Raw genomic sequence first — 12526 nt, forward strand, 5'->3', positions numbered from 1 at the left:
TCTTGGTGTGTAGGCCTCAGAGTGTTCCGTAACCTCCATTCCATCTCTGGCGGACTGGGTTCAGTCCAGGGCTTCCTCCTCACTGACCCGGGTTCGAGTCCACGAGGGGGAGATGGCATGGAGTTGTTAATTGCATGAATGTGAGGGGAAATTATGAAGAGAAAACCCTAAGCCACTATGAGGAAAAGGAATTAGGATATGAGCAAGGGGTAAAGGAACTTGGACAATCGGGGGATCGAACGCAGACTTGCAAGATGCGAGGTCATTGCGGTACCGACTAGTCCAAGTAGATAGACCATGCAGTGTAAGGTACTTCCGTGAGCAGATCTGTGAGATCCTGTCGTACGATCTAGAAAGGTAATTATTATCTTCATTTAAAGAGTCTCTTCGCTGAGAGGTTTTTGTTTAGAAAATATCGCTCATTATCACCACTTATCGTCCGTGACACCTTGTCAGATGTTTAAGTTCACGGCGCAAAATAACTCTCCCTGGGAGAGAATGAGAGGATATCATTAATCAACAACTGAACTGCGAGTAACAATCAAATTGTCATCACCAATTCGAATAATCAACAAAATTCTCCGAAATTGGCAATGAAACAATACTGTTAACTCGGCTCCCAAATATGGCAACCGGCCACTATAGTGTTGTATATAATAGGGGAGAGGCAAGACCTTCTCACAAACACGACAACACGACTTCTCAATAACCAACTGTCTTCCAAGACGCTCTCAGGAGTATGTTTTCCCAGCGTTACTACCGCTTCTTGCTCTCAACGGCGGCCGCTCTCAAGTGCGTTGCTCGTCAACAGGTAATGGCTGGCTCTTCACTCTTTGACAGCGTTAGTGGAGTCGTTGTTTTGGCAACGGCTGAAACAACTTTAACATTCATTTACGTGAATGATATTTATGATACATTTTTTGTTTCTTTTGTTCTGAAAAGCAATGTTTAACGTAGCAATGTTTATGCCAATCAATGTTTAACGTAGCAATGTTTATGCCAAGCAATGTTTAACGTAGATCGGCAGGTTTGTATTTATTATCAGTAAATCTGTACCAATACTATTGCAAACTTACGTTAATGCAATAAGTGACGAGTTATTACAGATGTTTCTACCTCTCACTTTGTTGATTGTTAGATGATTTAACCAAGAAAATAAACATCCACATATATATCATCCTTTCATCACTGGGTTATGTTTACAGGTCCGAGGGAAGAGTGGCGGATGTTCCTCTTGCAGCGTCCAGCGAGGGTTGAGCCTCGCTGCCGACGCCCGCCAGCAATTGGCACTCAAGTGCCAAACACACTCACGTAGGTTCCCACTTTTTTTTTCCATAGATGCTGTGTATCGCAACTTGCTTCATATTAACATGACTGTCGGCATTTCCTGATTACGAAATACGGTTTTGGTAATGAGGCTGTTGACTTAAGGGACGAATAATTTGGTTGGATAGTTGCATTGTTTGAAGCAAATGTAAGACGTACGAATGAATGAGTTTGGTTTGGTACCAATAGGAACCGTTTCGTATGGTTCAATAGGCCTCCTGCAGTTTCCTATTGGCTTATATAAAGGAGTTATTTGGCTGACATGTTAATGAAGTTAGTGGTGTGCTACAGGGAGCAGTGTGGTGTCGTGGGTCCTGGAGAGGGAGTGTCTGAAGGTGACGTTCGGCGACGGGAGCGCCAGCCAGATGCCCTACGTGTGGCTGAGGGACAACTGCCAGTGTCCCGGGTGCTACAACGCCGTCGCCCTCGGCAGGAACTTCCTTCTGGACGACCTCGACTTCGAAGTCCATCCCATCGAAGTTCAGGTAACTCATAATTTAACCTTTTCTTTAACCGTTTCATGTGGTGCTACATAGCCTTCCCGGTTTAGTGCCTTCTTTTGATAATTACTTACTGTTTTCAAACATAGTTTGATCGTAAATTGGATATGTATACATACTGGAATGTGATTAAGAAGTCAAAACGTGCACGAACTAATGTTATTAGATGTGTATGTGTGAGATGTTGATGCTTGTTCACAGGATAGTGATGGAGGAGTGAAGATCAACTGGAGCGATGGTCACAGGAGTGAGTACACAGGAGAGTGGCTACAGGACCGAGCCTTCACCCCCGCCGCCAGGGCCCGGCAGCGCACCAGATATGCCTTTAGGAGGGTCAGTTAGGAATCTGGTTTCTTAACGTTATTTTTTTTCTCTCATTGTTATTATTAAATATTGTTTTAAAAATTAAATTTTTTCCAACGGCAAAACTCTCTTCACATAGATATTTTGTCATTAGTTTATATATTATGTTTATCATTATTGTGAAGATTATTTGTATAAATTTGTTCAATAAAACATTTTTCAGTAATTTTCACATATAACATTTAGGATTAATGTCTCCAGTAGGAACATAAACAAACTTTATAACCTGTCATACAAGGATACCAACGCAGATATTGCTCATATCTTCAGGAGCCGTGGGGCGCCGACCACCAGCTGGTGGAGTTCGACTACCACACTCTGCTGCGGGACGACCAGACGCTGCTGGCCTGGCTGCTGACGATGGAGCAGAAGGGATCAGCCATGGTCAGGAACACCCCAGACAGCGACGTGGCTGGTCCTCGACTCATCGAGCACATCGCCTTCGTGAAGCAGTCTCACTACGGGTGAGAAAGGGAAAGGGAATTTTCAGGGGAAGCGCCAAGCCATTAAGACTATATAGCACTTGGAAGGGGTCAGGATAAGGATTTAAGATGGGACTGTGGGAAGGAATGGTGGCCAACCACTTGTGGACGGTCGGAGATTGAACGCCGACCTGCATGGAGCGAGACCGTCGCTTTACCGTCTAGCCCAAGTGGTTGGAACACTACGTGTAGGTTATCTTGAGATGGTTGATTTCTTGAGATGGTTGATTTCTTGAGATGATTTCGGGGCTTAGCGTCCTCGTGGCCCGGTCCTTGACCAGGCCTCCTTTTTGTTACATACCCCCAGGAAGCAGCCCGTAGCAGCTGTCTAACTCCTAGGTACCTATTTACTGCTAGGTGAGCAGGAGCATCAGGGTGAAAGAAACTCTGCCTATTTGTTTCCGCCTCCACCGGGGATCGAACCCGGAACCTCAGGACTACGAATCCGAAGCGTTGTCCTCTCAGCTGTCAGGCCCCCCTAGAGAGACATCAGTCAGCGTCATAACGGGAACCACTTACAAAAAATTACTTTAATTGCATCTTTTCTTTGAATATTTGTTCCTAATTTATTGAGCTCACATTACGAATATTATTTCTGTGAACTACTTTATTGCAGGGGAACATTGTTTAGAATATACAAACTGGCACTGGAGACATCTCCCGTCACGCAGGGTGCAGGCGCACCTCCACAGATCTCCAGTATCATCTATTGATACTGGTTATGGCTCAAAAGGGCCACCACTTACGGGCTATTTATGCCCGTGCCACCTTTTGGGTGGCTTAATCTTCTTCAATCTTCTTCATTACATACTGGAATAAGTATCCGGATATCTTAAAAACTCGATTATATTTCTATTGTTTCAGGCCACACTCGCCAGTGATCAATCGGGCCAACAGCAACAACGTGGCTTTCACCAACAGCAAGCTGGGCATGCACAACGACCTCGCCCAGTACGAGCACATGCCCGGGGTACGGAGAGCTTCACACACATTAATGTTTCAACCCGTTCTCGCACTTTCTTTCTGTCAATATTGACTTATTTAATACGTGCATATGTGACATACTAAACATACTAGTTTACCTTGAAAAGCTTCATAGAAAACACCGACCTTACCTAACCTTCTTAGTATGTTAAGATAAGCATCTTATTGCTTCGTAATTACAATTTTTACTTAACCTATACCTATAATAGGCTAAGTAATAATTGTAATTACCTATACTTACCATTCCTATACCTATAATAGGTTCAGTAATAATTGTAATTACGAAGTAATAAGATGCTTATCTTAACATACTAAGAAGGTTAGGTAAGGTCGGTGTTTTCTATGAAGCTTTTCAAGGTAAACCAATATGTTTAGTATGTCACATATGCACGTATTAAATAAGTCAATATTGACTAAGAAAGTGCGAGAACGGGTTGAATGTTTACCCTTACCATTCATATGCCAACGAAACAGTCTTTGTATAATCACGCTTCACGAAGGTACTCAGCCTCAACTCTTGTAATATGTGTTTGGGTTTTGCAGATTATCTTCATCCAGTGCGTGAAGCAGGAGCCGGGGGCAGGAGGGGCGAGTGTCATCAGTGACGGACTCTTCGCTGCCGAGTGCTTGAGGCGGAGGCATCCCGAGGCCTTCCAGGTCCTGGCCACCACCGACGCCTACTTCTGGGACAAGGGCCACGCCAACTTCTCTTGGGAGATGGACCGCTTCTTCAAGATCTCCAAGAGGCCAATAATCACGTGAGTCCGTCTCCGTTCCCCTGCAGGTGAAGGATCTTTGCAGACAGGCAATATCTAGGAATTAAGTGTAGGAATGTCCATTACCAGGAGGAGCTAAGTCGGTGTATCATTAACCTGAGGGCCACTATGTTTAGGGACAGAAAGCCGGCGACTTGTCATAGGTCCTCCCCCCAATTTGAGGGCCACAATTTTTTCTAGTTGAATTTTGAACTGAATATTCAAGTCCTCATGAAACGTAAAGTGCTTGGAAGTTGCTCCAGACGGTGAAGCCAGACCTACAAAGACGTAAGCTTTAGGTTCATGAGGGAGACCGCGAGTCACTCACGCCCGTTGTCTCCACCGTCAGCGTGAACAACGACCAGGAGGTCGTCTGCGTCGCCATGAACAACGGCGTCCGGGCCTCCCACCTCGACCTCTCCGCTCACCTCGTCAAGAAGTTCTACGCCGCCATGAAGCTCTTCAACGACATCTTGTACGACAATGCCATCACCTTTAAGATGGAGGAAGGTGAGTTGCGTTGAGCCAAACCACTTTGTTATATCCCTTCATGTGACACAGTTACCACATGAAGAAACGTAGACCATTCAACTTGATCAATCTGACTTTCTATCCGGTATTAAAAAGTCAAATCACCTCTACCAATAATTTATATAGTTTTTAAGCTGGTATTTTACCATAGACAACTTCCTGCTAGGTAACTTCCTGTTACCTAGCAGTAAATAGGTACCTGGGAGTTAGTCAGCTGTCACGGGCTGCTTCCTGGGGGTGGAGGCCTGGTCAAGGACCGGGCCGCGGGGACACTAAAAAAGCCCCGAAACCAACTCAAGATAACCTCAAGATAGATGTGACCAAACAATGTGTAAATGCATACATATATTTTAATTTGTATTACATAGACGGGGTTACAGCTTAACATAGTTATTGAGCACTCAGCCACAGAGACTGAAGCGCTTTGGGACTGTTGCAGGAGAGATGATGACGCTGGATAACGTGCGGTGTGTCCACGGGCGGGAGGCCTACGACGCCCAAAGCGAGCGCCACATTGAGTCCTCTTACCTGGACTGGGACGAGGCTCGCTGCCGCCGGCGCCGCCTTCAGGAGGACTTGGGAGTCTTCCTGTAAAACAGCCACTTTAGTTTCCAGTCGACTTGAATGCATTACTTATGATACAATGTGAATACAGTGTGTATGATGCAGTGTCAATACAGTGTGTATGATGCAGTGTCAATACAGTACTCACCTATTTGTACTCACCTATTTGTGCTTGCGGGGGTTGAGCTTTGGCTCTTTGGTCCCGCCTCTCAACTGTCAATCAACTGGTGTACAGATTCCTGAGCCTACTGGGCTCTATCATATCTACATTTAAAACTGTGTATGGAGTCAGCCTCCACCACATCACTGCCTAATGCATTCCATCCGTTAACTACTCTGACACTAAAAAAGTTCCTTCTAACGTCTCTGTGGCTCATGTGAGTACTCAGTTTCCACCTGTGTCCCCTTGTTCGCGTCCCACCAGTGTTGAATAGTTTATCTTTGTTTACCCGGTCGATTCCTCTGAGGATTTTGTAGGTTGTGATCATGTCTCCCCTTACTCTTCTGTCTTCCAGTGTCGTAAGGTGCATTTCCCGCAGCCTTTCCTCGTAACTCATGCCTCTTAGTTCTGGGACTAGTCTAGTGGCATACCTTTGTACTTTTTCCAGCTTCGTCTTGTGCTTGACAAGGTACGGGCTCCATGCTGGGGCCGCATACTCCAGGATTGGTCTTACATATGTGGTGTACAAGATACTGAATGATTCCTTACACAGGTTCCTGAACGCTGTTCTGATGTTAGCCAGCCTCGCATATGCCGCAGACGTTATTCTTTTTATGTGGGCTTCAGGAGACAGGTTTGGTGTGATATCAACTCCTAGATCTTTCTCTCTGTTCGTTTCATTAAGTACTTCATCTCCTATTCTGTATCCTGTGTTTGGCCTCCTATTTCCACCACCTAGTTTCATTACTTTGCATTTACTCGGGTTGAACTTCAACAGCCATTTGTTGGACCATTCACTCAGTCTGTCTAGGTCATCTTGTAGCCTCCTACTATCGTCCTCAGTTTCAATCCTCCTCATAATTTTTGCATCATCGGCAAACATTGAGAGAAACGATTCTATACCCTCTGGAAGATCATTTACATATATCAGAAACAATATAGGTCCAAGGACTGACCCCTGCGGTACTCCACTCGTAACGTCTCGCCAATCTGAGACCTCACCCCCTCACACTGACTCGTTGTCTCCTGTTACTTAGGTACTCCTGTATCCAACGGAGTACCTTCCCTTTCACTCCAGCCTGCATCTCCAGTTTTTTCACTAACCTCTTGTGTGGCACTGTGTCAAAGGCTTTCTGACAATCCAAAAATATGCAGTCTGCCCACCCTTCTCTTTCTTGCCTTATTTTTGTTGCCTGGTCGTAGTGTGTATGATGCAGTGTCAATACAGTGTGTATGATGCAGTGTCAATACAGTGTGTATGATGCAGTGTCAATACAGTGTGTACGGTACAATGTTAATACAGTGTGTATGATGCACTGTCAATACAGTGTGTATGATGCAGTGTCAATACAGTGTGTATGATGCAGTGTCAATACAGTGTGTGTGGTACAATGTCAATACAGTGTGTATGATGCACTGTCAATACAGTGTGTATGGTACAATGTCAATACAGTGTGTATGGTACAATGTCAATACAGTGTGTATGATGCGCTGTCAATACAGTGTATGATGCACTGTCAATACAGTGTGTATGGTACAATGTCAATACAGTGTATAATGAACTGGAACAATAATTTTGCGACCATACTAGATTGAGTAAATAAAGTCTTCAAATTGCCTAACAGGCTTTCACTACTCGTCAACTTTGGTCAGTATGGACAAATTTGTAGTTCAGTGGAAAAATGTGCAAAAGAATTTGTTACTTTAAATTTTGTCAATTACTATATTTAAATATTTTACATTTGATGATAATTTTATGATAAAATAATATATAATATAATCTTAATAATATAAAGATAATGTATATTTTTAAAATATGTTTATGATTTGTTATATGTAAGGTTCCGAAACTTTACAATTGCAATATATTGCATATAATAAATTTTTTATAAAATATGACTTTTTTTAATAATTATATATTTTAAGGACGCAATGGCATTAATAAACTATTCAAAAACGTAACGCAATAATGAATATGATGGAACAAATCTACAAGGGCCGTGACGAGGATTCGAACCTGCGTCCGGGAGCATCACGTTAGTGTGATCTCTGTGTGTGAATATGATGGAAAGTTGAATGAGCTGGATTATAGAAGACCTGTAATATTTTAGCTGGGATCTTGTGCTATCCCGACTCCCACGCTCGTCACTGGGGATATCCCAGTATCCCAGTCCCACACGCTAATCCCTGGGGTGTTGTCACTGTAGTGTAGTCCACACCTGGCACCTTCCAGCACTGCAGTACTGTGACATAGTACACACCTGGCTCCTTCCAGCACTGTTGTACTGTGACATAGTCCACACCTGGCTTTTTCCAGTACTGTGACATAGTCCATACCTGGCTCCTTCCAGCACTGTGGCACTGTGACAGTCACACCTGGCTCCTTCCAGCACTGCAGTACTGTGACATAGTCCACACCTGGCACCTTCCTGCACTGTAGTACTGTGACATAGTCCACACCTGGCACCTTCCTGCACTGTAGTACTGTGACATAGTCCACACCTGGCACCTTCCAGTACTGTGACATAGTCCACACCTGGCACCTTCCAGTACTGTGACATAGCCCAGACCTGGTACCTTCCAGCACTGTTGTACTGTGACATAGTCCACACCTGGCTCCTTCCAGCACTGTAGTACTGTGACATAGTCCACACCTGGCACCTTCCAGCACTGTAGTACTTTTACCAATAAACTTACTGTTGGAAACGATTTAAAAAGATATATTTTACCTTCACTAGATCTTAAACACCTGCTTAAACTATCTGTAAGCAAATGTGCACCTCTTACCGCGCAGGTTTGCCCCTTAGGCAAGTTGTCAATCAACTGATGTACAGGTTCGTGGGACGATTGGGCTCTATCTTTCCTGCCCGAAACGCTTTGCGTAATAGTGGCTTTAGGCATTGTATGTTCTAGCTCTATCTATAAATCCATCAACGTTTCGTATCTCACCTTGTATGTGTGTACTTTACCTGAATAAATATTTGATTTGATCATATCTATTTATTTATTTATTTATTTATTTATTTATTTATATATATACAAGAAGGTACATTGGGGGTTAACAGAGAACATAGAAATTAGGTTGAATTTACATTCTTGTAAAGCCACTAGCACGCATAGCGTTTCGGGCTATGCGTGCTATCTTGCATATCGTGCTATTGTGCTATCGTGCAAATCGTACTATCATGCTATCGTGCATAGCGTGCTCGGGCTATTTACATTGGAGACTGTATGGCGTCTGCCTCCACCACATCACTTCCTAATGCATTCAATTCGTTAACTATCGTGACACTAAAAAAATATCTACTAATGTTTCTGTGGCTCATTTGGGTACTAAGCCTCCACCTGTGTCCCTTTGTTCGTGTTCCACCCATGCTAAATAGTTTGTTTTTGTCCACCCTGTTAATTTCAATGAGTATTTTGTAGGTGGTTATCATGTCTACCGTTACTCCTCTGTCATCCAGGGACGTGAGGTTTAATTCCCGTAGCCTTTCCCCGTAACTTATACCTCTTAGCTCTGGGACTAGTCTGGTGGCATACCTCTGAATCTTCTCTAACTTTGCCTTGTGTTTAATTAAGTATGGACTCCAGGTTGGAGCTGCATACTCCAGGATTGGTCTGACATAAGTGGTATACAAGGACCTGAACGATTCCTTACACAGGTTTCTAAAGGCAGTTCTTGTGTTGGCCAATCAAGCATATGCCGCTGATGATATCCTTTTGATGTGGGCTTCTGGGGGACAGGTTTGGTGTGATATCAACCCCCCAGATCTTTCTCTCTACTTGACTCTTGCAGGATTTCAAACTCCCAGATGGTACCTTGTGTAGCCTACTCCAGTTTGCGTGTTCACTCACCTAATTATGCTTTCAGGGGTTGAGTTTCGGCTCTATGTTGTGTGAGTGAGTTTTTCGTGCCTGGCCGTGACACTGTATGTTAGTACCCGCTGTAAGAAACCTCCGTTTTCTCTAATCAACACCGGAGCATAGTAAACTATCGACATATATTTCAAGGTCCAACGATTCTGTTACCTTCACCAAACCAAAGACTTACTAACTCATGCAAAATAAAACTAGTTGATCAATCCAGTTTTTTGCAACCTAAAGAACGGCATTAAGAACTTCATGTTTATTGGTACGTTGTGAGTTTATAGTCATAATGTCATCAGTATACATATGTGAAGGTTTACCCAGCGTCTTCCCGTTTGTCTGGGACAGGAAGCCTGCACTTAGACTAGACCAGGCCCCCACCCCCTCCCCCCTAAAACAACTTCTGACCTTCGCCTGGATGAGACCCACACAACAATTGTCTAACCCCAGGAGGAGAAGTTACCTATTTTCCTATTACCAGGTGAATAGAGGCACCAGGCGAAAGGAGAAAAAAAAGTGTCAGTCGTGCCCGGGATTGAACCCGGGTCCGTGGAGTGTGAGCCGAGGACGTTCATAGGTCAAGAGCTAACCATACTGACTTGTGTATGTCAAATGTTGTATATTAAGATCTGTGTATATTATTTGTGAACAGTTCAAATTTAGTGCATAACTTGTTCACTTATTTTGCATTTGTAATCAAGAATAATAATAATAATAATAATAATAATAATAACACTAAAAATGTGCAAAGTTTTTTATTATTATTTTTATTATTATTATTGAGACAATCAACAGGAGCCGTGGGGTGGATTCGAACCCACACTCTTGAGTGCTACCAAGCTTTTAGCATGTCGTGGTTAAGGCGTGTGCTTGAGAGAACCAAGAGTGCAGGTTCGAATCTTCCTGATGGCTCCCCCTGGTTCCCTCAATAATAATAATAATAATAATAATATAAATAATACGGGCTACTCCTGTAAACTAAGGGTCACATATGCATACCAAGGGCCCCACATCTATACTAAAGACTACACGTGTATACTAAGAGCAACACACACGCGTATACTAAGGGACACACATGTATACTTAGGGACACACATGTATACTTAAGGACACACATTTATACTTAGGGACACACATGTATACTTAGGGCCACACATGTATACTTAGGGACACACATGTATACTTAGGGCCACACATGTATACTTAGGGCCACACATGTATACTTAAGGCCACACATGTATACTTAAGGCCACACATGTATACTTAAGGCCACACATGTATACTTAAGGCCACACATGTATACTTAAGGCCACACATGTATACTTAAGGCCACACATGTATACTTAAGGCCACATGCTAAGAGTCCCCTCCAGGGCTGTATGCGCCGTGATAAATACCACAAAAAGTATGATTAGAGGGAAGATAAGAGACAGAAGGTGACAGAGCCGTCTCATCAACCCTGCGCCGGAGCGGACAGGAACAGATAAGGCATCATTCACTCTTCCTGGATAACTGTGCCACGAGGACCAGCCCAGGAGGTCAACGTCCCGTTAATGCCCTACAGTTTCGAAGCTTATTGACCACATGTCGTCTAAATTAGAGACACCGTGGCCATCGACGCTTTCCAGAACTGAATTTCCATTGGTGTGGCTAAGCAAAAGTTCTTCAAATCTGCCGCTTGTAGAGTCGTGATTAATGACCCGTTCGGGAAACTAGTTGGATAAGGCTGACCATGAACTATGGGATGGGAAAGCTCGTAGCCTGCTACCAGGAGTTACCAGTAAAGTCTGTTCCTGTATCCCACTGGTGTAGAAAAAAGAAAATAGGGGCGGTTCTCGTTTAAGCTGATAAATCCGGTTACAGCTCGTCCGTGTGAGAAATTCTCGATATATTAGGGGGCCTGGAGATGGGTCTGGAAGTTGCACAAGTGTTCTGAACTGTTTTCTGGCGAATGATCTGGTCGAGTTAGACCATGTGAATGACATGTGATTGTGTGTGGGTGTGTGTGTGCGTGTGTGTGTGTGTGTGTGTGTGTGTGTGTGTGTGTGTGTGTGTGTGTGTGTGTGTGTGTGTGTGGGGGTGGCGTGGTAGTCTAGCAGCCCACACTGGGTGCGTAGAAGTTGGCTTGTTGTTGTTGTTTTAAGAGTCGGCTCCTCGGGACCAAAAGTTGCAAGTAGCACGGGCTATGGTGACCCCGTAGTGGACTTACCTGGCACAGGAACGGGGCTGTGGCTGAGAGAGAAAGTGGGCTTAGTTACCAGTGCTGACATATGTCAGCTACTACGAGGGGAGAGGAGATCTAGCTCCTTATGCCCCACTTACAAGCCTTAAGTTTGATAATTTTGCCCCTGGGGAAGGGGCTATTTTATTGGGCAACGCCACTCATCCTATGAGTGAACCTACCGCCATAGCAGCGTATACAACACTCCCCAATAGGGAGAAAACCCCGCTGGGTTGTTCATCTTGTAGCTCAACCGCAGCTGGGACTTGAACGTTGTAGTGTATGCATACATGTTCTGGAAGGCAGGTGTGTACGTACCATGCTCGCCACATATTTGGCTGCCTCGTGAACAATATGGCCAGGAAAGACCTTTAGGACCCATTAATTCAAGGTTAATACTTTTAAAACTCTCCGTCTTCGCTGGAGTCAACGTGCGAGGCAATATAGCAGCACATGTGCAGTGTTCTCCCTCCCCCGCGACCCCCCTCTCCCTGATCTAACCAAAACACAAGCATTACAACTCATCATTACAAATCCTTTCTGCCTATCCTACTGCCTATCCTTCATGCTGGCGTACCAGCTGTGTTGCGCAGCGTCACACACACACACACACACACACACACACACACACACACACACACACACACACACACACACACACACACACACACACAGCCCAGTGTTATGAGAGGCTTACGGTATCCGAGGAGTCCCCAACACGGAGTAGGAAGGAGACGTCCTGCTGCAAGGCAGGGAACTCTCTCTTCAAGGTC

The 12526-nt window shown here is 44.3% G+C and overlaps 1 protein-coding gene across 1 annotated transcript; it reads left to right on the forward strand.

Annotated features, from left to right (window-relative positions):
- The first annotated feature begins 664 nt into the window (after positions 1-664).
- On the forward strand, positions 665-7559 carry LOC123762277 (gamma-butyrobetaine dioxygenase). Its single transcript, XM_045748701.2, has 9 exons — positions 665-811; positions 1206-1311; positions 1618-1811; positions 2028-2159; positions 2460-2653; positions 3536-3641; positions 4199-4413; positions 4760-4920; positions 5381-7559. The coding sequence occupies exons 1-9, from the start codon at positions 740-742 to the stop codon at positions 5533-5535; spliced, it is 1335 nt and encodes a 444-aa protein (XP_045604657.2). The 5' UTR covers positions 665-739; the 3' UTR covers positions 5536-7559.
- The last annotated feature ends 4967 nt before the right edge of the window (positions 7560-12526 follow it).

This window comes from Procambarus clarkii, chromosome 2 (assembly GCF_040958095.1).
Source record: "Procambarus clarkii isolate CNS0578487 chromosome 2, FALCON_Pclarkii_2.0, whole genome shotgun sequence".
Taxonomy (NCBI): domain Eukaryota; kingdom Metazoa; phylum Arthropoda; class Malacostraca; order Decapoda; family Cambaridae; genus Procambarus; species Procambarus clarkii.